General features: G+C 40.1%; 2 protein-coding genes across 3 annotated transcripts; one reads left to right on the top strand and one right to left on the bottom strand.

The window, feature by feature from the left end:
• Nucleotides 1–290: 290 nt before the first annotated feature.
• On the bottom strand, nt 291–26,068 carry LOC124381499 (serine/threonine-protein phosphatase PP1-beta catalytic subunit). The gene is made up of 8 exons (XM_046843205.1): nt 25,917–26,068; nt 4,555–4,686; nt 3,185–3,415; nt 2,925–3,029; nt 2,650–2,721; nt 1,839–1,990; nt 1,531–1,665; nt 291–967 (listed from the first exon to the last, which is right to left on the bottom strand). Exons 1-8 carry the CDS (start codon nt 25,966–25,968, stop codon nt 863–865), a joined length of 984 nt encoding a protein of 327 aa, XP_046699161.1. The 5' UTR covers nt 25,969–26,068; the 3' UTR covers nt 291–862.
• On the top strand, nt 5,584–9,322 carry LOC124381500 (kelch-like protein 10). 2 transcript variants are annotated; one of them, XM_046843207.1, is made up of 2 exons: nt 5,584–5,896; nt 8,899–9,322. In XM_046843207.1, exons 1-2 carry the CDS (start codon nt 5,787–5,789, stop codon nt 9,272–9,274), a joined length of 486 nt encoding a protein of 161 aa, XP_046699163.1. In that variant the 5' UTR covers nt 5,584–5,786; the 3' UTR covers nt 9,275–9,322. The 2 variants fall into 2 exon arrangements, with proteins under 2 accessions (XP_046699163.1, XP_046699162.1); XM_046843206.1 differs by lacking the exon at nt 5,584–5,896 and adding an exon at nt 7,598–7,796.

Genomic DNA, 26,068 nt, shown 5'->3' with positions numbered 1-26,068 from the left:
CTACAATATTTTCAGTTGTACAACAGCTTGTGTAAACACTGTACTAAAAACATCATTAGACCAAACGTTATTACACCCTACAAGAACCCTGCAATCAAGGCAACAACCATTCAATCTTTTAAAACAATCTTATTATTAAATATTGTGCACTTGCAGTAGTTAACTGTGGGTGAAGCAAAGGCAGATTTCACTCAGCAGCTTGAACACAGCGACATCTATTGCCATTTCTGTGTAACTGCAACAGTTTAAATTACGATAATTAAAAAAGCACACACACAAACACACACCAGTTTCAGTTTATTCTGGTTTATTTACTGAAAACCCAGACGAAGTTATTGGTTTATTTACGTGTTCCTGTTTCTCTCGAACAGGTCAGGAAGAATGAAAAAAAAAACTGAACTGAAAAAAACTAATGAATGTACATTTTTCTGTAATAGGTAAACTAAAAAAAAACTAAAAATGTGGAACACTCTGATATGCAGACAGACTAGTGTGTGTGTGTGTGTGTGTGTGTGTGTGTGTGTGTGTGTGTGTGTGTGTGCGCGTGTGAATAAGCATACATTTTCTACCCCAAAACACTTTGTGGTTACACAGATAAAGACTGGGACTGAAAGATGGAGAAAAGAAAACGAGTATAGAAGTACAGAAGAAAGTTTAGGAGATGAAGGGAAAGTTTAATAAGTGTTTAAAATCAGGAAGGGTCGCTTCTCGCTGTGTATATGACTACATTGTTTTTCCATCATGGTAGAAATTGCAGAGGGAGTTTTGACACTCGATCTTGCCTTGTACTTCATCCTCCGATTCGTTCGCACTTCTCTCGGTCTATCTCGCTCTACCTTTTCGGTGTCACTCGTTCGAGAGTTCACCGTTTTTTAGGCGGAGCGGCTGTGCGGGGCGGAGTCACGGGACGCCCCGAGTTCATCCCGCCGTACTGGTACTTAGCCTTCTTCTCTGAAGGCTTCAGGATCTAATAAGAGGGAATGAAATTATGAGTGGTTTATTTGCTGGTTTTTTTGCGATATTGTACAAAGAATCTTCAAAAACTGATAGTCCCCAAGTTATTATGGTTCAATGTACGATATCTCGAACTTATGATGACGATACAGATATATATATATATAATTTCCGGACAATAAAGTGCATCCAAATATAAGCCGCACCCACTGAATTTGACAAAGATTGTCTATAAGCCGCATGTCTACACTGAAACTAATGAACTTTACACAGGCTTTAATAAAAGACAGTGTCTGTTACACGGCTTGTATCTAAACAGAACCCTACCAAGAAAGTCATTGTTCACTGTCTTCCTCCTTCCTTTCACAACTATTTCTCTCGTGAGTTTTTCTTTTGGCATCGTCGTGCTTTTAAAAATCACCACCGGTGAAGCTTTTCTCCTGATGCCGTGCAGCTCACTTTAAAGATTCGTTTATCGCAACATATAGTCATATTTCCCAGACCTAGAGTTCTCACGTGATTACTTTCGGCTCTAAACGAACTCCGCGAGTGTGGGTATGAGTCTACGTGTTGTACCTGGAAGGAACACATAAGCGTTTCGTCCACACTCATCATGCCGCCGGCATTGTCGAACTCCCCGCAGTAGTTCGGGGCAGAAAACAGAGTGACCAGCTGTCTCTTGGCAAAGAACTCATATCCATCCTCTACCACCTGCCATCACACACACACATAAATGAGGTATAAGGCATTGCGCAACATAGCTTCAACAAAGGAGCAGGATCTTAACCTCCACCATGTCAAATATTGAGAAGTAATAAAAAATAAAATAAGCAGCATTTGTGTCATGTGGTGTTTTTTGAAAGTTTAGAGTGAAGAGTGGTCACCTGGTGCGCTCTGCAGATGAGATCTAGATCGTGGCGGTTGAGGAACTTGCTGACTACGTCGGCTCCAAAGGTGAAGGATACACCTCGGTCGTTCTCTCCCCAGCCCTGAACGTCTTTATCCGGGTCGGACCACAGCAGGTCGCACAGCAGCCCTGCACAAAAATATTAGAGGTCGACCAATTAATCAGTATCGCAGATTCATAGATAGCGATAGCTGGAAATACTAACTATCAGCCAAAATCCATACTGATAGTTTTTCCGGCTTCTGGTAAGCCGTCATTACGAGAGCGGCCACTAGAGGCAAACTAGTGACACTACGTGCTGCTTGTTATAACATACGAGATGATCTGCTGCCTGAGAGCGCTATCATATATGAATTATTTATGATGTAATTATATTTATTAATTAATATATTCATATATATTTAATTTAGCACATTCTCATGATTCGGTACTGTTTTTTTTTTTTTTAAACCTTCAGTACTATTTTTCATAGAGTGTGTTTTTACACAGGATCCATCAGTTGATTATCTGTTTATGACAAGTTTGATTTATCCGTTTGGTATCGGTAAAATCCACGATCGGTATTGGTCGACCTCTTAGAAAATTACATCGTTATGCCATAGTGCCGTTCAGTTTTCATCGAGTTCTTATTCACGCAGCTTGGACAAATCGTTATGCGCTTGCTGAAACATGTTCTTGTTTTTATTAATGGACTTTTTAAAACAATAAATGTAAATATTTCACGAGTTTAAAAGCTTAAAAGAAAACTCCAAATCTTTAAAATCCCCCCTTTTAGGGGGAGTAGGTACCCGTGTCAGGGACGTCTGTAGGCCTCATGATCCGTCTGATCTGCTCCATGGACTGCAGGTCAGGGGACAGCCCTGTGGAAGAGGCGAGGATGCAGAATCAGTCACAACCATTAAGTCAATTTAAAAACAAATTAGTTACACAGAATCTTCTGAGCTCGCAAAGAAACTAAAATACTTTATACATTATTATTTAAAATGTAGGTGTTTTGAAGGTGAGCGCCTTCGCAAATTGCAGGCGTGACTAAAAATCATTGACGGTTTCCAATTAAACCCACCTCCATGGCAGCAGAATATTTTTTCATCGACAATGGCGGCAATCGGCAGACAGTTGAAACAGTCGGTGAACGTCTTCCAAAGTTTGATGTTGAACCTGCGCTTGCCTGAAACGGCACAAAAGAAATGATAATCGCATACATACAGGTGGCCCTATTGTGAGCTAAAAAAAAAATCTCCGAACTGACGCTGAGTACAAGGAAGAAAAAAAAAAACAGAATGAAGCTCGTATTAAGGTTTGGAGATGTGTTTGCATGCTTACACTCATCGTAGAAGCCATAAATGCGGTTGATGGAGGCGCACTCGTGGTTTCCTCGCAGCAGGAAGAAGTTCTCTGGGTATTTGATCTTGTAGGCCAGCAGGAGGCAGATGGTCTCCAGAGACTGCTTTCCTCGATCCACGTAATCGCCCAGGAAGAGGTAGTTCGCCTCTGGGGGGAATCCGCCGTACTCGAACAACCTCAGCAGATCTGTGTACTGACCGTGGATGTCGCCTGTACACACGACAGGGCAGGAAAGAGATGATTAAAATAAGCCAGGGTTTGTGTGGGGGTGGGGGAACAAGACAAAGATAGAGACAGAAAGACAGTAGGCTGTGTCTGGGGGAGTGAGCTGAATATGAATAAAGGTGTCTGCCAGTCGAGTCAATAGAGTCTGTGTACTCCAGAATCTGTGAGCTACTGCACTCTTTGGACGTATTGTCAGCGAGGATTCCGTACAATACGTCTAGACAAAAGTCTATTTTTCCCGGGAACATTATGGCCACAGAACTTTCACAGAAAACAAAGATATTGTTATTCGTATCCAGTGTTTCATTTTTCTTCATGTGGAAAATGTCCTAGGGGTTTCCAAAAAGCATCGAGATAACCGATGATCGAGATAAACGAAAATCAAAATGGCCGCAATATATTAACGTGCTTGAAATTTCTTTATGTACATGATGTGCGTTAATAAATGAGAATGTGCATGCACGTGTTTTTGAAGGGTTTTTTTACACAACGTTCCGAGCGGCCAAGCGCGGCTTTCGCCTCCCGTTCATCGCATAACATTTAACAACAAAAGGCGTATGTGCACTAACTAACAGCAGAGATTCACCAGTATACAATACAACACCTGTAGCAGCTGTAAGCCTTGATTTTTTCGCCACTTTCGCGAGTTCTTCTGCGGCTGCACCAAGATAACCGACGTTAAATGGCAAATTTTCCCCCCTTGTGCTCGAGATATCAGGGTTCGGCGACATAAAAAAAATCGACATAACCGATAAAAAATGCTTAGACAAAGCGTGAATTTGGCGGTTCCACTTCAAAAACATCGACTTAATAGGGTTGTCGAGGTAACCGAGGTCGAGATAAGCGGGTTCCACTGTGTATATATATATATATATATATATATATATATATATATATATATATATATATATATATATATATATATATAGTGTTTTCTCACAATCAAATACAACACCAACATGAAACACTGATTCAGAGATTTGTGTCCAGTGTAATAAAGAATTGCAAGCTAAAAAAAAAAAGCTAAATCATAATGATACTACTTTGACTGATTATATCATCACCTTTGGCCAGTACTACACCTGAAAGCCCTCAGGAAATTACATGAAGCCATGAATACCAACCGCAGATTTTGAGCGGGGCCTCCAGCTCCAACAGAATGGGCTGACTCAGGAAGATCTCTCGGGATTTAATGCACAGCCCTCGCACCTCCGCCTCCGTCATCTGCACAATCTTTCCTGGGCGACATCCTCGTACTGAGAGAGAGAGAGAGAGAGAGAGAGAGAGAGAGAGAGAGAGAGAGAGAGAGGCAAAGAATTCATATCAAAGATGCGAACAGATGACAGGTTAACAGTGCACAATTTATAGTAGCCTACAGTACAGGCCATGAGTGTTAATCGAAAGATATTTTTAACATTAGTCTTCATTAAAAGTGTCTGGGAATTAAACTCTCGATTCTGATTGGCTGGAGGGTGTTGATACGTTCTATAGCTGCAGCTCTGGTAGGAACTCCAGTTTCGTCAAACAAGTCATTAACTTGTAGAGTTTTGTGCTTTCGTATACATGAAACCTGCACTTTTCCTTCAAGGTCAATAGAGGAAAAAAGAGAGACTTACTCTTGAGATTTTGCAAATGCTAGAAAATTGCTGTGATATTAAAAAGAATAAACATTTTCAGGAAACACAAATCCTTTAGCTTTAAAGAAACGGTTTTTTTTAATTATTATTAAAATGGTCCTGAATACACGATCGAAGCAATTAAAGACATTCACTAATAAAGTCAATGTACTATAGTGCCAATGCCAATCTTCCCACTAGTGGACATCCCAGGAAATTCACCCCAAGGTCAGACCTGCAATACTCAGACAGCATGTTAAATCTTAAAGTTCATGAGTATGATTATTATTAGAAAAAGATCAAACAATTATGGTTTGTATAGAAGAGGTGCCAGGAGAAAGCCTCAAGAAGAACATGGTCGAACGGCTTAAGTTTGTCGCATCTAAACAATGTCTTTTAAACAGACAAGACTAAAGTGAAGATGTCTGGCCACAATGCACGGCACCACATGCTTTCATTTATTGCTTTACTATGTGTGTGTGTTTCGGTTGTGGCCATTCTTAAAGTTTTAGCCAGATTTTCAGAATTTGAAGAACGTTCGCTTCAAAACAATGAGGTCTAATGATCCCACATGGGGCCATAGTCACACACTGTACAATACATCCATCATGAATTTATTTATTTATTGATTTTTTCTCCACACTTCCAGTGTGACATCACAGAATGTACACCTTTTATCAAACATCGTTTTCACCTCATTCTCACACCGACTTTCGACGAGGAAAGAAGCAACAGCAACTATGACGTATTACTCCAACATCTCTGAACCCTGCGATGTTTTCATCGAGGTTGAAGGTGTTCAGATCGAGGCCCACAGAGCGGTGCTCTCTGAATTGAGCCCATACTTTAGGTAAAGAACGAGGGCATCTCAGGATATGTTATTGAGTAGAAAAAGATGAGAGTGAACTATTTAATTGTTTAACCCAGTAACATGGTAGATTCCAATCTCAAATTGTATCTATTCACACTTATTATGATTTGCTTGATTGGCAAAGTTTTCACTTATAATTAGCCTCATTGTATTTACTCTGTATCAGGAATGTTTTATTCCCTGGACTTACAATTATACATTTATACATATATTTATACATTATATACACTAATAAGGTCAATGTACTATAGTGGCCATATGTCACATTCAGCAATCATCAACATACAGAGACTTTTTTGCGCCGGAGCAGCCCCTATAAGAAGGTAGCGGATGGAGTATGACGTGTGACCGAGGCATCATCACATGCATCAAGAGTGAATCAGACAGATGTGGCGGTGAAAATCCGACAATTTTCCAAAATAAAAACGTTCAGAATCAGATAATAAATAAAACAGAAATAATGTAAGTTATATATGTAACAATTGACCTACAGACCGGTGCCGGTCCACGCCCCGGGGGTTGGGGACCAATGTGCTAAACGATTACAAAAAGAATCTGTTCTTGTAAAAAAACAAAAACAAAAACAAAAAAAAAACAATAAGTTTCAGTAATGTAAGCAAAATGAAGCAAAAGCATGTGTCAACTTCTCTAAATCTCAGCAAGTGATGCAAGTTGATGGGCAAACTTCCTGAGCACTCGGCCTTAAGAGGCAACGCTGCTGTTTGAAAGTGTGAAACCAGAATTGTATCTGATTTACAAGCCAAATTACAGCCAGGTGGCACTATGACACGAAATCAATTAATGACAATGGTTATGGTATACATGGGTTGGAGTGGAAGATTTTAAATAACCTGCTTTAGACCTCAGACCTCAACCCTACTGTAAAAAAGTTTTTAGACGGGTTAGCACAAAGCCAAGGAGGAACGACATCAGCAATGATCGTAAAGAAGCATACGCTGCTGCTTATCAATTCGAGAAGGGTTTACAAACAAGTTAATGCTCATTATTGTACAGTGAGGAAGATTAATCACGAGAAGAAACAGACAGATGCCAATCTTCCCACTAGTGGACATCCCAGGCATTGTCATAAATTTCATTTAACAGTAGGGGGACAATAAATATAAAATTTCTCATGAGCAATTTTTAAAGGGGACACAAATAATACAGTCAAATTGTACTTATAAAGACACAGTGTTCCCACAGTGAAACACTTTGTTTTTATCATTATTATTGTAGCATGGAAACTGCGTTATTATGGTTATTTTCAAGGTTTTTCTCAGGTTCAGTGATAAAGCAAAACAAGGAATTAAAAAAAAAGTTTACATTTTTATTTAAAATTAATTAAGACATTTAAGAACAGAATAGAAATTGATTATACAAAAAAATACAGTGGGGTCAGTTCGGATGTAGCACAGTGCTCATTTAGTAAATGTACAGATAAACAATATGCTAATTGTGTGTTAATATTAAATTAACATTATACCAAGTCGTCCCAAATAAAACACTGCATGGGAAATGGCTTTGGTGCGTTAGTGTCAGTGCACTATGCTACAAGCTACTGTAAACAAGCTAACGTTCACTAGATAAGTCATATTTTAATCACTAATAGAGCAGATTCATGAAAAATTACATCCGAAATCAGCATTTTTGACTAATACTAATGTCCCCCCACTGTGACATCACAGAATGAACACCTTTTATCAAACAGCTGCATCGTTTTCACCTCATTCTCACACCGACTTTCGACGAGGAAAGAAGCAACAGCAACTATGACGTATTACTCCAACATCTCTGAACCCTGCGATGTTTTCATCGAGGTTGAAGGTGTTCAGATCGAGGCTCACAGAGAGGTGCTCTCTGAATTGAGCCCATACTTTAGGTAAAGAACGAGGGCATCTCAGGATATGTTATTGAGTAGAAAAAGATGAGAGTGAACTATTTAATTGTTTAACCCAGTAACATGGTAGATTCCAATCTCAAATTGTATCTATTCACACTTATTATGATTTGCTTGATTGGCAAAGTTTTCACTTATAATTAGCCTCATTGTCTTTACTCTGTATCAGGAATGTTTTATTCCCTGGACTTACAATTACCGTAATTTCCGGACTATAAAGCGCACCCATATATGAGCCGCACCCACTGAATTTGACATTAAACATAAATAAGCCGCACCTGTCTGTAAACCTGTCTACAATAATAAACTTTACACAGGCTTTAACAAAAGACAGTGTCTGTTACACGGTGTAACGGGTGAAATATGTTGTGGCTCCTTTAAGAGCAGAGCAGTATTTTGGGAATAGCCTGCCACCAGCATTTTTCCGCTATTACTGCATGTGTGCAAGACCGAGGAATATGTCCTTATTATTTTCTGATGTTAATTTCTAAGTTTCTTTGACTAACCCGTAACGCTGTTGCCAAGAAATTTAAAAAAGCACGAGTTTTGGAAACCTGTCTGTGCTTATATGCTTTCTGTTGCAACTGGAGTTAGCGAGCGCTCCCTTCACCCAGACTCAACGCGTTACAACGGCTTGTATCTAAACAGTAGCCGACCTAGTAAGTCATTGTTCACTGTCTTCCTCCTTCCTTTCACTACTATTTCTCTCGGGAGTTTATAAGTTGGCATCGTCGTGCGTTTAAGAAAAAGTTTTTTCTCCCGATGCCGTCCAGCTCAGAACACAGGTGAGGTGCGTTTTTTCGTTTCCGTTCGGAAATTTTATTGGTCTAATGTTATGGGGCTCAGTTTTTTGGCTTAAAGTTTGTGAAACCGGGAAAACCCCAGGAAAAATTCATAAATAAGCCGCTTCGTTGTTTACGCCGCGGGGTTCAAAACGTGGGAAAAAAGTAGCAGCTTATAGTCCGAAAAATACGGTACACACTACTTTTTTTTTTTTTCCGGAAGCTTTATGTGCCAAATCCCCAAATCCTGATCATATTGTACGCATGACATCATTTTCATTTTCGTCTTCTTTATTTTCTAGTGCTCTGTTCTCAAAGCGGATCCCAAGCAAGCCTGTGTACAACATCCCTGGTGTGGCTCCAAACATAATGCAATCCATCATCCAGTATGCTTACTCCAACACAATAAATATTACAGAGTTAAACGTGAAGGACCTCTTGGTGGCAGCTGATTATCTGCTCGTGAGTGACGTTGTTCAACGCTGCTGCACATTTCTGGAGAAACGAGTATGCCTGGAGAACTGCAGGGAAATGTTTCAGCTTGCTGATATGTTCTTCCTTAACGAGCTGCGTAAAAAGTCTTTGAGTATAATTAACGAGAACTCATTCAGCAATCCAGATGATCTGAGCACCAGAGAAGTTGCACAGAAAGCATCAAAAGCCATACACACTGAGTGATTAATAATATAATCAGTGATCAATCCAAATAAGAGTGTCTGTCTATCTGTCTATCTATAAAATAAATACATACATATATATATATATATATATATATATATATATATATATATATATATATATATATATATATATATATATTGGGTGGGATATACCAAGCAGCAAGTGAACATTTTGTCCTCAAAGTTGACGTGTTACAAGCTGGAAAAATGGGCGAGCGTAAGGATTTGAGCGAAATCGAGGTCAGAGCATCTCCAAAACTGCAGCTCTCGTGGGATGTTCCTGGTCTGCAGTGCTCAGTATCTATTAAAAGTGCTCCAAGGAAGCAACAGTGGTGAACCGGCGACAGGATCATGGGAGGCCGAGGCTCTTTGATGCACGTGAGGAGCGAAGGCTGGACCGTGTGGTTCGATCTGACAGACGATCTGAAGTAACGATTGAAGGCGAAACATCAGCACGGTGAATAAAATCTGTAGAATCCTCATCATGTGAAAATGGTGTAGATTAATAAAGTGCTATTGTGTAAACTGTTTGTAACTTCGGGACAGTCGCACTGGATCTGTTCTATTTTCCTAATTGTGCTGAATATATTTTATCTGCTTTATTTTTTAATTCACTACTTAATTTGTAGAGAGACCAGCATCCCATCCCAGGGTATGGTTCTGTCCAAACAAAGTGCCCAAAAGCCACTCAACCAGTCTTAAAGCTGGTATAGTTATTATATAATATATAATGCTAATTGACTAGTCACTCAAAATGAGTGAATCTATTAATCTACAGTGGAACCCGGTTATGTCGATGTCCTAGGGGGTCGCCAAAAAGCATCGAGATAACCGATGATCTAGATAAACGAAAATCAATATGGCAGCAGTATATTAACGTGCTTGAAATTTCTTTATGTACATGATGTGCGGTAATAAATGAGAATGTGCATGCACGTGTTTTTTGAGGGTTTTTTTACACAACAGCGTTGCTGCGATTTGTTTGATGAAGGCATGCTATAAAAATGTTCATACATGTTTGTTTATTTGTTAGGAATCCACCTGCCACGCCCCCTTCGGCCCCCTTCGTTGTGGCAGGTGCTTTCTCGGCCGCTTTCTCTGAAGCTCTCGGCTTCAATCGCGCACATATGGTGCTCGTTTATCATCATCACCAGCTCCTATTTAAACTTCCACACTCTCACTGTCCGTTATTGTTGGTATATGTTGGTTCACGGCGGTCGTTGTTATCGCTCATGTGCATCCCGGTACGTGTCTTCCCACCGGCACTCTCTCAACGGCTGCTCTTTTCTTCCCAAAGCGCATCGCGGATTCCCCCCGATCCTGCCGGTGTTCATTCTATGCTTTTGCTGCTCATCCCACGTTCTTCCGTGTGCTGTTCAGCGCCGCGCTTCTACTTTCGCCTCCCGTTCATCGCATAACATTTAACAACAAAAGGCATATGTGCACTAACTAACAGCAGAGATTCACCAGTATACAATACAACACCTGTAGCATCTGTAAGGCTTGATTTTTCCGCCACTTTTGCGAGTTCTTCTGCGGCTGCACCGAGATAACCGACGTTAAATGGCAAATTTTTCCCCCCTTGTGCTCGAGATATCAGGGTTCGGCGACATAAAAGAATCGACATAACCGATAAAAAATGCTTAGACAAAGCGAGAATTTGGCGGTTCCACTTCAAAAACGTCGACTTAATAGGGTTGTCGAGGTAACCGAGGTCGAGATAAGCGTGTTCCACTGTATTTTGATACATTTAGTTTACATCACATGTAAACAGAAATGTAAAGTACCGTAACTAAAAACATTAAAAAAAAATCTTTTTAAAATAAATATCCACCACAAGGGGGCAGTGCCTATTAGGCATTGATTTTTAATACGAATGCCACTTTTTTAAATATATTTTTGCTTTTTATCCATTCATCCATTTATCTAATTGTTTTTAACTTTGTTATCTGTGCTTTTAGGATGCACACACTAAAGGCTCCTCACATGCGTGCGCACACACACGTCACGGCATCAGGTGCCATCTCACACAGCCATAATTATCCAATAGAAAGCTCTAAACTATTTGCTTACTAAAAACCAGGAGATTACATTTTTTGGCCAGGCAGTGTATTAGTTTTTATAAAAAAAGTAATAAAAATCGATCAATCCATATGAAAAGAATCATATCAAATACATTTAGATACAATACAGCTCTAAGAGAAAAGGAACCGGAGAAGAAATGGGGGTTCTACTATAATGTGTATTTGAAGCTTTGACACCTGTCTGCACACACACACACACACACACACACACACACACACACAGCCTGAAGCTAATGCATTTACTGGAAATTGAGATCTCAGTTCGCAGTAAACTAGGCCTAAAGCCTAATATAGCGCAGCGAGAGACTACAGCACTTTACACCACCTAGATCAAGTTACACTGAATGTACACAATGCTAGTGCAAGCAGGGGACAAATATGCGCACACACACACACACACACACACACACACACACACACACACAGACATCAAACTATTTAAAGCGTAGATGCATTTTATGATGAACAAGCGAGCACGCACAACTGCAAGTGTATGCACTCTGACCTAAAAACGCTACGCACACACACACACACACACACACACATACACACAATAGCACAGAAAGACATCAGTTTACTTAAAGCATGAATGCATTTTATGATGAACACACAAGCAAACACACAACAAACACACGACTGCAAACACATGCACAAAAGTACACACACACACACACACACACACACACACTAAATGCTAAAGAGTCATGTGAACCACACATCCTCCCACACTCTCAGATGTAAAGGCATTTACACACAATGTCACACACACACACACACACTTCGGCACACTTGCGTACACACACAGTTCCCAACTGACCCCTGGACTGTACCACAATAACAGACGGGGGTTGGGGTGCTTTCTGAGCATGTCTCCTTCCAGGACTCTGCTCTGTATTACCACAAAGAAAAATCTCCTTAGCAACAGAATCAGGTAAAGCAAGGGTGAGGGGGTGGGGCACAAAGATCGGCAGATTTCTTTTGTCTACAAAAAAAACGTGACCCGTGAACACGTTTCGTTGTGAATAATTTTCTTACTCTTTAGTATACATTATTATCATTTAAACAACTGAATATTATTATTTATATTACCATTTATACAAGGATAATTAGTGTTCAATAAATATTATATTATTGAAATCTAATTTCGATGATGAAACTATTTGTATTTAAATAATAAATATTTATGCTGTTTTTCATTCATATGTAATGAAAAACCTCGATCACACCATTGATATCGATCACGGCAATGAGACCTTGCATTCGGGCCGATTCGATACACACAAAATGCACAAAAGTTTCGGGACGCCTCAGCTATATGTGGTTCTTCCACAAACCTTTATCACAAAGTTGGAGGCACACAATTGTTGTCTTTGGATGTGGTAGCATTTGATTTTCCCTTCACCCAAACTAGAACCAAACCTGTTCCAGCATGACAATGCCCCTGTGCACAAAGCGAACTCATGCCCTTGCAGAGTAAAGTTTATTGCTATGGAAAAGGGATCAGGGGATCAGTATGTTTCTCAGTATGTTTCTCGATCCTCTAACAAGCAACAGATCAAATATTGAGGTACTACAGAGCCAAGTGTATATTTGTGTGTGTGGAACGATGTAGTGTGTTAATTCTGAGAAAGTAGTGTGTAGTATTAAATGTGAAGATTTGAGATGGAGCTATGTTCAGGCTATGTATTTAGTTTGAGTGTGTGTGTGGGAAGTGCCTTCCACAGGGCATCTGAGTACATCCATCCAAATTTGGCCTGGGTTATATGAGAGAGAGAGAGAGAGAGAGAGAGAGAGAGAGAGAGAGAGAGAGTGTCCTCTCTAATTCTCCTTAATGCCAAACTAAAACACTGCAGTGCAGATTGTTGGCCTCTGCCTGCCCTCTTCATTTTCCCTTCTTTCTCTTCATCTTTCTCGGCCTCTGAGCCATTGCACCACTTCAAAGCTTCGGTAATTCATTTGTTTAACTTCTTTGAACGGAAAACTCGGGAAAATGAAACACAAACGTAGTTTTAAGTAAATATTTGTTATAAATAGGGTTTTATTTACAAATTGTATAATATATATATATATATTTAAGAGCGTCTTTTCAATAATGAATTCTTTAGACCAACTATATTTACCAGGTTGCTGTTAAATACTGAAAAGTTCTAACATTTGCAAGGAAAGGTGCAGCACTGACAGACTTAAACAAAATATAGCCACAAACAGCGATCGCAGGGGTCCAAGCACCTCGAGATTTTACTTTCCAAATCATCTAGAACAATAGAGAGGCGGAGATTGAAATTTTTTTGAGGATTTCTAAATATAAACTAGATGAAATGTCTACATGAATCCGACTGGCTGAAGAAAGCCGTGTTCCTGAAGTAAACACAAGAAAAACATTAGGATTTCTTCAGCGATTGGAGCGTTTCTGTTGACAGATTAGATAATTACTGAGTGTATTGTAACGCATGTACGCCTGAGGAATGGAGAAGGAGTGTGCTGGTACTGATCTTCAAGAATAAGGGAGATGTGCAGACCTGCAGTAACTACAGGATATTAAAGTTGATCAGTCACACCATGGAGTTATGGGAAAGAGTAGTGGAAGCCAGGCTGAGAGAAGAGGTGACCATCTGTGAGCAACAGTATGGTTTCATGCAGAGGAAGAGCACCACAGACGCATTATTTGCTTTGAGAATGTTGATAGAGAAGTGTAGAGAAGGTCAGAAGAGTTGCATTGTGTGTTGGTGAATTTAGAGAAAGCGTATGACAGGGTGTCGAGAGAGGAGTTGTGGTATTGTATGAGGAAGTCAGGTGTGGCAGAGAAGTATGTGAGGGTGGTGCAGGACATGTATGAGGACAGTGTGACAGTAGTGAAGTGTGTAGTAGGAACAACAGACTGGTTCAAGGTGGAGGTTAGACTGCATCAAGGACCGGCTCTGAGCCCTTTTCTGTTTGCAGTGGTGGACAGATTGAAGGACGAGGTCAGACAGGAGTCTCCCTGCAGGAGGTTTATGGATGTGGTGAGGGAAAACATGCAGGTAGTTGGTTTGAAAGAGGCAGATGTAGAGGACAGGGGGGTATGGAGACGGATGATCAGCTGCGACCCCTAATCGGAAAAGCTAAAAGAAGAAGATTGTAACACATGTTAGGCAGCACTGCTGTCACTGTACGTCGGGTTTGGCACAGATGGACTGCATGGCGTGTTTTTCCGGCACTGCAGGTGAGATCGTACACTTGCCATTCACAAACAAAAAAAAAAAAAAGAAGAGAAAAAAAGAAAAAATACACGCAATCCCTGTCTAGCAGGTCCAGCAAAACCAGCACGAGGACAGGCCAAGCACCTGAGCTCAGGCATGAAAACCTCTCAGTGTTCATCAAGACGAATGTAAAAGCATTCCACAGGAAACACATTCATGGAAGATTTTAAGATACGTGAACGTGTGTGTTTGGTGTGGGGGGAGTAAGAGTGAGAGAGAAGGAAGGAACCGAGACTTATATGTATACAAATTACTCCCTCTGAAAAACAGACTGCCATTTATGGGCGTACACGGAGAGAGAGGAAGAGTGACGAAACAAACACACACACACACACACACACACACACACACACACACACACACACACACATAGTTAATGCATTCGAACTGAGGCATGATATCATCTGCAGTTTTAGGAGCAGGAAAGCTGCTGTAGGTGTTAATTAAATCCTGTAAGTTCTCACTTGTGTTAACCAGAAACACATTAAATATGCTCCTACTGTAATATTGTGATGATTCTGAAAAGAAACAAAAATCTAAACAAGTCAGTTTCGTTATGTCTGTGATATTGAATTATAAGTATAACTCGGCTAGTTAGCAAGTTACAGGACATTGAGAGGAACAAGTAAAGAATTTGCATAAAAGTTGAAGCCATGGGAGTGTATAGATCAGGAGGAGAAAGATTAATAGAATGAAGCCCCTCAAACGGGATTCTACAAGATACAGGTGTACACTTTATGAAATGTATCTCATTACTTAAAGCCAAGGCAACTACATATGACGTATCAACACTACGGAGACCGAGGTGTGTCCTGAGAGTCACACAGAATATAGATTAACATGGCAGAGGTAGAGCTGCATAGATACCTAGATACAGAACAGGAAAAGAACATCTGGATTTATTAAATCTTTCTTTTGCACTACAAAGGCGTGTAAAATTTATGATTTGCCGTCTGTCTGAAACAAAGAAATAACAGCGAACTATCTGTACCATATTAAACTGCATAACATCACATCGTGATGGGGGTCAATCGTATCATATCGCATGCGTAGCTGCTTCGTATGTATCATTAATGTATCGTATCAACGGCTATACATCGAGACGCGAATTGCGTCGGCCTCAGTTATGGAGACGCACATCTCAACTACAAATGCTAATAAATATATTTACTAACAAATGTAGAAATAAACAAGCTTAAAACATTTTCGTTTGGTTTGCATCTCTAAACTAGTGTTCGATTTACTCACAAACAACTCATTATGCTTTTTGAAGACGTTTTACCGCATGTGAAATGATGTGAAATTAAACAAATGAATAATCTTTATAAAAATAAAAAGTGTAATAAAATCAATGTCGAGCTGTTTGGGGTAAAAGTGAAAAACACCGTTCCTTCGTGCTGTTTTTGGAAAGTCAGCTACCTTTGAGTGGCAGCTTCATGCCGGATACATCAATCCATCGTAGAATATTGTAGCACTGTAAGAGGTCATCAAAAATAAACCTGTTGCTGTAGCACTGTGTACATGAGAAATTAAACAGTTTCCTTTGAGTCCCTAATAATATTACACCATTACTATAAACCCCCACCCCACCCCTCCCCTCCCATACACACACCCACACACACACACACACACACACACACACACACACACACGTACAGTACAGACCAAAAGTTTGGACACACCTTCTCAATCAAAGAGTTTTCTTTATTTTCATGACTATGAAAATTGTAGCGTCACACTGAAGGCATCAAGGGCTATTTGACCAAGAAGGAGAGTGATGGGGTGCTGCGCCAGATGACCTGGCCTCCACAGTCACCGGACCTGAACCCAATTGAGATGGTTTAGGGGTGAGCTGGACCGCAGAGTGAAGGCAAAAGGGCCAACAAGTGCCAAGCATCTCTTGGGGAACTCCTTCAAGACTGTTGGAAGAGCATTTCAGGTGACTACCTCTTGAAGCTCATCAAGAGAATGCCAAAAGTGTGCAAAGCAGTAATCAAAGCAAAAGGTGGCTACTTTGAGGAACCTAGAATATGACATTTTTCAGTTGTTTCACACTTTTTTGTTATGTATATAATTCCATATATAATTCCACATGTGTTCATTCATAGTTTTGATGCCTTCAGTGTGAATCTACAATTTTCATAGTCATGAAAATAAAGAAAACTCTTTGAATGAGAAGGTGTGTCCAAACTTTTGGTCTGTACTGTACGTACAGAGCAAAGCAATGCTCTGCTTTGGTCTGTCTGCCTTCTTTCCACTATGGGTAGCCAGCTAGCCTCCATTACACACACACTCTTTCTCGCTCGCTCGCTCGCACGCACGCACGCACGCACGCACGCACGCACGCACGCACACACGCACACACACACTGTGGAAAATTGTGACCCTTCTGCTGGCTTACAGCATCTGAAAATGGAAGCAAATGGAAAAGGCCTTTTTGCTGTTTATGGACACACTGAATACTTCTCATTGTTTGTGTGTGTGTGTGTGTGTGTGTGTGTGTGTGTGTGTGTGTGTGTGTGTGTGTGTGTGTTTGTTCAGTTTTGTAGGAGTTTTTCCGACTAAAGGCATAATAAAGTTGCATAATGGTGCCAACACTAGTGCAAGAAAAGGAAAACAGCCACACACACACACACACACACACACACACACACACACACGCACAAACTTTTATTAACAATTTAAAGAGACCATTTTACTATAAGAATTATATGCTGAAGGCTTCAAGTCATTCTCTTTTTGCAGTTTAGAGTCTGATGGTCTGAATCATCGCTGATCTTCATTACACAGCGTTCACCACCACTGTGTTTGTTTTCAGTACGCAATGTGTTCAGGGGACAGTACAAGGACAGAACTGCATATTCTACATTCTCAAAGCTGACAATCCTCTAAATCTGATCGACATGATTAAAAAAAAAAAAAAAGGTTCAGGCTGACATGATGTCCACCACCTTCTCCGAGTTATAAACCGTGTATAAAGTGTGGGAAAACAGTGCAGCTCATGAACTACTTTAACCCGCAAAAATGTTGCGCGATAAAGTTATTTGCAAACGTCACACACTTCCACTTTCTAGATGAAAGTGCACCTCATATGAAATCATCTACCCATGATTCACCTACTGTATCGATGTTACAAAAAAATAAAATAAAAACAAGGCTTTTGATTGGCTATTTATATATCTACCACTAGGGTTGCAAAATTCCAGGAATTTTCTAGATTGGAAACTTTCCATGGGATTTGACAAAATTGCAGGTTAGCCTATAACAAACTTAAATGTTGAAAAAATAATAATCTTGCAGAATAATTTTGGTTCAAACGACCAGATTGAATGCGACTTCAGCTGAATTTCTACCTGCACATTCATCAATCACATGCACACTTACTGCAGGGTTACTGAGGCCACTCCCCCAGCATACACTGTGCATTCCTTCTTAACATAACACACACCATTTTAGAATCCTGCACACAATATATTCATGTAAAATCTATGTAAATTACATAAACATTATGTAAATTTATGTTTAAAACTTTCTTGTGCTGTGATCAAAGTTTTTTTATTTATTTTTAAATCTGTATTAGTTTGCATGCATGTCAGTTTATAACCAAACAAAATGTATATATTTACGCTTGTATATAATACAGCTGATATAAATGTCCCCCAAATTTGTAATAGATTCCGATAAATTCCCATAAATTCCTGGTAAGATTCCGACTTTTCCCGAATTCTCCAGATGAAGCTCCCATAGAAAGTTTCCGGAAGGTTATGGAAATCGTCTGCACCTTTTCAACCCCATACACCAGTGCCACAGCTCTCTAAAACTGGGAGTCAAGACAGACGAGTTAGATGTCTTTCAGGGGACAGTGGAAGACGGAGGACGGCAGAAGTTGTCTCACTCCTTCAAATCCTTTTGGATTACAAAACCTCTTCTAGATGTGTCTCGATATTATACAAAGCATTCCTGCTACTTGAAGGATTTAGGGTTCGTTCGAAATGCTAAACGTTTCCAAGTGTTTTCATTATGATTCATTTTGGAAAACAATTAAAGACGCTTACGCTCATTATCCTACACATCAACACACACACTACATCGTTCATATAACTTTATAGCCGTAGCTAATTGGCAGGATGGAGGGTAGATGCAATTACACACATTCTCTCTCGCTCTCTCGCTCTCTCTCGGTAAACTAATAACAGAAATAGACATAATAAATAAACAAAAAAAGAAAGAGAGAAAACAGAGCTGCTGTTGTTTTATAATCTTCTGGAGCGAGATAATGAGCTTAAATACGAACACTTCCGCACACACACACACACACACACACACACACACACACACCTTCATTAAACGTAATGAAAAACAAAGTCGAGGACAGTGAAAATCGGAAACAAGCTACAAAGTGCGCTGCAAAAACATACAGCTCTTTCACGACCGGGTTTGGAAGAGATGATTTTTCTAGATGATTTATTGTCTTGCTAAAATACAGGACATAAAACCTGATATTACTGAGAGCACATACAATATTCAAACCCCTGAGAGAACTGATAATATCTGATACACAGATGATGCAATTTCCTTTTAGTTTAGTCAACACATTGAAATATAGATACTAGGTGGTGTTAGTGCTTGTGGGGTTTTTTTTTCCAGGTTAAGATCAATGCCGTCATGAACCTTTCAACTATATTTAAAAAAGAAAAAGAAAAATTGTAAATCAACTAAACAACTGAAGGTCAAACAATAAAGCAGGGTAAAATACAGGCAAAAACTAAATCAAAAATATAAAAGAGCAAAAAGTTAGAAGTAGAGAAACAATTTTCTAGCGCCAACCTTTTGGCAGCGCTGAGAATCTGCTCCTAACTCCACAAAATATTTTTTCCGCATATTTTTTTTCAGCGTGCCTGTGACTGCAAAAACAGAGGCTTCCGAAAACGCATTTTTTTCCATTGCCGCACCGTTTCAGAGAAAATAAACGGCCAAGGGTAAAAGAAGCATCTTCTGTTTGGCTCATGCGCAGGACAGGAACGTAAGCATTTGCAGACATTTCAGTGTGGATAAGCAACTTTTATGAAAACCATCGAAAACGGCAGTGTGAACGCGGCGTGTTTTTTTTTTAGACAAAAATGCCGTTTCCGAATCCGGTTTGGTTTCCGTTATCCAGTATTACTTTAGACGTAGCCTTGTTTTATAAAAGATATTTGTACAATTTCTCAATTTTATATTTAAGTAAACCGAATATGGGAATAGTATAAAAAACACATTTTTCAATACATTCAGACCTGGTAATCGCTCAAATCAAACTCTATATTTTTCATACTTTTCTAAAATGCGTAGGGACCCTGATCCTGACAGATGAAGTCTCGCTGTGGGGTCTTCGAGAAAGAAAGTGGTGCCTTTATGTGGTACGGAAAACACAACGTGAATCTGCTCGCTCAGCCCTCAGGTTACGTGTGAGCTGTCGCTGTCACTAAACAGTGGAGCAGTGATTACTAACAGAGACAGCTGTGCCTGCTGACATTTACACAGAGAGAGAGAGAGAGAGAGAGAGAGAGAGAGAGAGAGAGAGAGAGAGAGAGAGAGAAAGAGAGAGAGAGAAACAATGGGGGGGAAAGTCACTTCTGTCTGTATCACAATTACTGAATGATATAATAAGATTTCTTCTAATTGGTTAACATACAGATTCTAAAGTTTGCACAGGCTTAAATGAACTGGAGATACGTCCATGAAGATATGGGTTGGAGTAAAAGATCTTGAGTGGTCTGCTATACAGCTCTGACCTTAACCCTACTGAACACCATTGGGATAAATTGGGACGCTGACGGCACCCCGGACCTCCTCACCTACTGACTACTTTGAATATTAAATGATTTTCTATGCAGTTGTCGCATCGCACTGAAAAAATGGCTGTCTGACTGCGGCTACTTGCGCATTTAATCAGGCAGCGTCGTATCGCTAACCCTCCCCCAGATATTGCACACGCCTTGAGTCGCAGAATGAAAAATGGATGCTTCAAATTACTGGAGGAATCCTATTTACCCAAAACTGAACTAAAAGCCAGAATCGCACAGACACCATGATGCCAACACACAGTGTTCATATCACTCCTCACTCCTCCTGTGGCCATTTTATTACTGATTAGACGTGAAAACCAATTTATTACCTCGTCCGAATAAACAAATCCAATCTGAAGAGGGCTTTAAAACGTTCCTGTTGAGACGGGACAGAATGTCATTATTTCCTTAGTTACTTCTACTAACGGTACGGGATATTCGGTGACGAGAGATACTTTGTTTCGTTAAATATTTACGTTACGTATTTCGTTGGATCTTTTCCGTAACCTAACGTGACCCGGTGTCGGTTTTTTTTGTTTTTTTTTTTACACGTGCACAAAAGCGTCACGATGTTGTGACACGTCTATTCGAGTGTCTGTAAAATGGCCTGTTTATTTATTCAGCGGTTGAGAGAGCCGAGCGTGTAAACAGTGGTGTCAGATAGAGCTGTTGCTGGACGCTTGTTGTCCCCGAGAGGCGCTTAGTGTTGTTAAAGTCCCAGAAAAAGTTATGAGACACACTTCTGTGTTCATTACAATGAACAGAGGGAGAGGAGGGCTGAGGCTTAACTACTGCAACCATTTACAAAGCAGAATGGAAAAATGGCTTGGGCTGAGAGAGAGAGAGAGAGAGAGAGAGAGAGAGAGAGAGAGAGAGAGAGCGCAATCCTGCAATGATGTGGGTGAACCAGCAAAATAAAGGTGTCGGTTTTGCATTCCAGTGTACGTGAGTGCTCTTTTCACACCCCCAGGTTAATGCCAATGTTATAACTAGACTTTAATATAAAAAATTCTTTAAATCAGCATCACGGTGCCTGTAGTGTCAAAAGACAGACCTCTGGCACTCTGAATGCGCATCATATTCTCAAATTTGCAGAAACAACAAACAAGCGGAACGTCTTCTGAAGCTCATGGCCAGAAGTCACGTCATCACGTCATCAGACAATCATCACGTTTGGCAATACGTCTCACGTTCCACAAGAATTAGCCAACCAATCTTTGTTTATCAGATTTAACACGGCCGTGTTCACCGTCTTCAAATGTCCATGACATAATAAGACTCTGCGTTATCTTCGACATGACCTCCTCAATTAATTACGGTCGTAATACACTCTTTCAATCGCGAAAGAACGGAAGAACGGAGAAGAGGCTATTTTAAGATCCCTCGCTTTGCCGTGTAGGGTTGACGCCTAGGCTGCGTCCAAATAAGGCTCGGAGTGAAAGAAAGCGAGGGCGAGCTCTCCCGTCGTCTCAAGGGTCTCGGTGTTGTGCTGAAGGTCACTTCGGCGCTCGTGCTACTGCTCAATACCGTCGACTGGCATCAGATTGATGTTTGCGAACAGGAAAGGAGCACGAGCGTGCTGATAAACGACTGCTGCTTGAGATCGAAGAGCAGCGCTAAATCTTGCAGTGGAACGACTTCAATCTTCGTTTCTTTTTCACTGCAGGTTTTGAAAAGACTTGATCTGACCGCGCTTATCAATAATCAGGGATGTCAAAAAATGTCGGACGACAAGATTCCTGAGCCGTAGAAATATCCTGATTCTCTAGAATGTTTTATAAATAATATTGTGTCTGGATTGCCAGTCTCAATAAATTTTTTTATCCTGGTACTCATTTGTCTCAGTTTGAGAAACACCAAGCACAAGGCTGTTTATTTAAAATTTGACTACACCCACAAAACTCCATAAAAAGGCAAAGCTCGCAAATGTTGAAAGAGCAATGAAGGAGCACCTCCTAAGCTCGGCATGCGCCAAGTCTTCCAATAATGCAGCTCGGCCACTTCGGCGCAGTAGCCACCTTAGACACGCCTACTCAAACACCCTAATGGGGCACCAATATTTTTGCCCTAATTGTAAGAACAAAATGAAAATACAACCCTCACAGATTCACAATAATTGGATACTGGATTTTCATCAACACCGCAATACATTGTGTAAACGCTCCTCCAAACAATTAACGACTCATCACCTTCCTACACAAGGCCGTGGTGTGGCTTGCCGGCTAGCATGTAGCTAAAGGGACGTACGATAGTCTATAAAACGTGACCATGTATCGTTAATGAAAGGAACGGCGTCATACAATCGGTTGAACGATCCTTCTAATCGTAAAACTTTTGGATGTCCTTCACAATTTTCCTTATCAGAAAAATCCCTAATGCCAAGACACTACACGTAAGCAACAATTGATGAATGTGAATTCCTTCGAGAGCAGATTACTGGACATCCTGTTAGTCATCGACGGCTCTCACGAACGAAGCAAACAAACAGGCGTCTGTCACCAAAATACACCGTCATAACACAGCGTAATGTGACGTACAGATTAATAATAATCTTCATAACTCGTATAAAGACTAGTCATGTACCAGTCTAACATTTTTAAATCGTCTTCATTTGATCACAGCAAGTCACCATAACCTTCCACAACCGGATTTCAACCTGACAAGTGCCCCTTTCACGACAGTTTTATACGAGTCTAATTGCGACATAAATTCAGACTTGTCTAACCGTAGAAAATCTGACTGGTTTTATGTTGAACGTGACCATTAATTCAGGTATCAATCAGAGAGAGAACACCAGAATGCTGGATGATGTAACCCCATTACTCAGCATGATAAACTATGATTAAAAAGTAGTCATGCACACACTCTCTCACTCACTCACACACACACACACACACACACACACACACACACACACACACACACACACACACACACACACACTAGGTATCTCAAGTAAGGTGTGTCCTCAGGAATTCATACCTTGCTTTAGAAGCCCTGAGGGAGAACTTTAATCAACGCACATTCAAGGAATAGCGTTGATGTTGGATTTGCTCTTTTTTGATCTGCTTTTGTTGTGATTACACACATAAATAAATATTATCGCATGATTTCTTTTAGAAGTGAGACCAAAAAACAAACAAACAAACAATTAGGGAGAAACAAAAACAAATAGCACAGAATTTTTTCTTTCATTTTTTTAAATGCAACTGCATAATCCACGTGTTTAAATTCCTGTTTTTTAATCACATAGAATTACATTCTGTAATGTTCGTGGTAGCGTAGCAAGCGAAAAACGACGATCGTGTACATTCCATAACGTTCTAAGAACCCTGAAGATAATCAACAATGCAACGCTTTTCCTTGGATCCGTCATATCAGTCCTCCTTCTTGACATTTATCTACTGCGTGTGCGCAGGTGGAATTTTCCCATGACAATGCACTTTCCATCACCGCATCAATAAAGAATCCATCTCGCCATATACCGCTTTACACCTTAACTAAGAGCATGACTGGGCATCTCTGTGGAGAAAAGCCATTCGGACTATATAAACGTGATATATTCACACAGCTGTGTGTATATTGTGTTTCTATGCTGTATTTCCCAGCTACATGACCAACCACAAAGTCAGAGACTAAAAATACATTTCTCCTGAGGCTCTTTAAAGTATTAAGAAGAAAGTCCCAGTTCAGATATCAAAAGGTTCAACCACAAGTAATCAGAGTATTACTCTTAAATAAAGGAGTATCGAATGATAGAATAAAACGTGAACAAAACAAACAAAACAGTTCATTTTTTTGTTTCAAATCCTGTCGTCTAACAAAGGAGTTACGCAAGAGTGGATCCTGGGCTCAGCTCCTTTTTTCGCATCTTTAATAAAGCTAATATATCCGTACGTAATCCTTCGCCTTTTATAATCATTTTGACAACACCAGCCATTTAAAAAGCCTTACGTCTGGTTATAACCAACCCTGACTGACTGCACTATTGTTTACAGTTTTGCCATTGTGATCTAGTAATTTAACCTAGCTTTAATATCTGTCTATAACTGATTACTTTGTTATCAGCATCCTAGAGAAAATTCGTACTCTTTACATCGGTTACTATAGGACACATCCACACCAGTTATAACTGGTCAAAAAGGAATGGAATTGTTATCACCAGTTATAACAGGTTCCAAAAGATATAACATGACTAAATGCTTTTAACCTGTTATAACAATACTAATAGTTTTCAGTAGTTATAACACCACCAGTTTTTTTTGTTTTTTTTTTACAATTAATACACCACTGTGTTGTATAAAACCACCAGTCCTGTACCAAATCCTTGTGCCCAGACGTAACCAGTTATAACCTGCCCCCCAGTCTCCTTTAACACTTATAACAACAATCCTAAATAATTATAACAACACTAAAATCCTTCTTCCTGCTTTTTCTCACTCGCTGAATACCAAGTTTAATCTTCATTAGCACTAATTATAACACCAATCCTTTCTCCACATGAGGAGAGGACTGTTTTCATGGGGGACTCCGTGGGTTCGATTCCCATTCAACAGTGTTTTTAGGGAAGTGGTAACTCAGTGGTTAAAGCTTTGGGTTACTGAACAGAAGGTCAGAGGTTCAGGTCCCAGTATCATCAAGATGCAACTCTCGGGCTCTTCAGCGAGGCCCTTAACCGCAATGTACTCCAGGGGGGATGCATCATAGCTGACCCCAGCTTCCTAACATCTGCTGGGACATGTGAAGAAAGACTTTTACTACTCTGCAATGTATATATGACAAGTTAAACACCTCTTTCTTTTTATTTCTTTCTCCAGTTATAGTCGATATCAGTTGAGGAAAGTCGAATCCTTTGAGCAGTAAATCGGTTCAATCACACACTTTCTAGTATCCATGAAAATAATGGGGTTTGCAGGAATGCAGATGTGGATGCAGATGTGTCAAAAACATCAATATTTCTTTGTTGTTGTTTTTTTTTTTTTTTTTTAAAGAAGCACTCAGGAGCTCTCTAAAGTCGTTTAAAGATTTAGAATAAAATCAATTAATTAAAAAAACGCATGAATTTAATTCGTTCTTGGTTTAACACTCCTGTGTTTTAGGAATGGTCTAGATTTGTTTGTTTGTTTGTTTGTTTGTTGTGGTTCATAACAACGTAGGTATTTGACTGTTTATTCCAGTCGCTTCATAACAAATACACAACCACCTAACAACTCTAACAAATCCACAAGAACGACAGTTGTGTGTGTCTGTAGACATTTTATGGATATTTTTTTTAAAGGACAGAAATATCTTCGAGCTGAGATGTCTGAGCTAAAAGGTGTGCCCGACATGTTAGCTGCTCTTCGCACAAGCGGCCTCTTGGAGGACAAAAAAAAAACAACACCCCTCCATAACACACAAGATAACTTAATTTTAGACAAATATTTCCTCAAACACTTCTCAGGGACGACGTTGAAGCTGTTAAGGTACATGGGATTAAAAAAACTCACCCTCTAAAAGCCTTGAGATGAGCGAATCGACGTCCAGTTCCCCCTCCGCCATATTTGAAGGGTGTTCGCGACAGAACAGGGACGCGCGCACACGCACAATGAGAGAGGGCGAGAGAACGCGCGCGAAAGAGAACGAGACAGGGAGAGCGAGA

This window comes from Silurus meridionalis, chromosome 28, assembly GCF_014805685.1.
Source record: "Silurus meridionalis isolate SWU-2019-XX chromosome 28, ASM1480568v1, whole genome shotgun sequence".
Taxonomy (NCBI): Eukaryota; Metazoa; Chordata; class Actinopteri; order Siluriformes; family Siluridae; genus Silurus; species Silurus meridionalis.
Note: the sequence above shows the minus strand (reverse complement) of the source record. Positions and strands in the feature narration are given on the sequence as shown.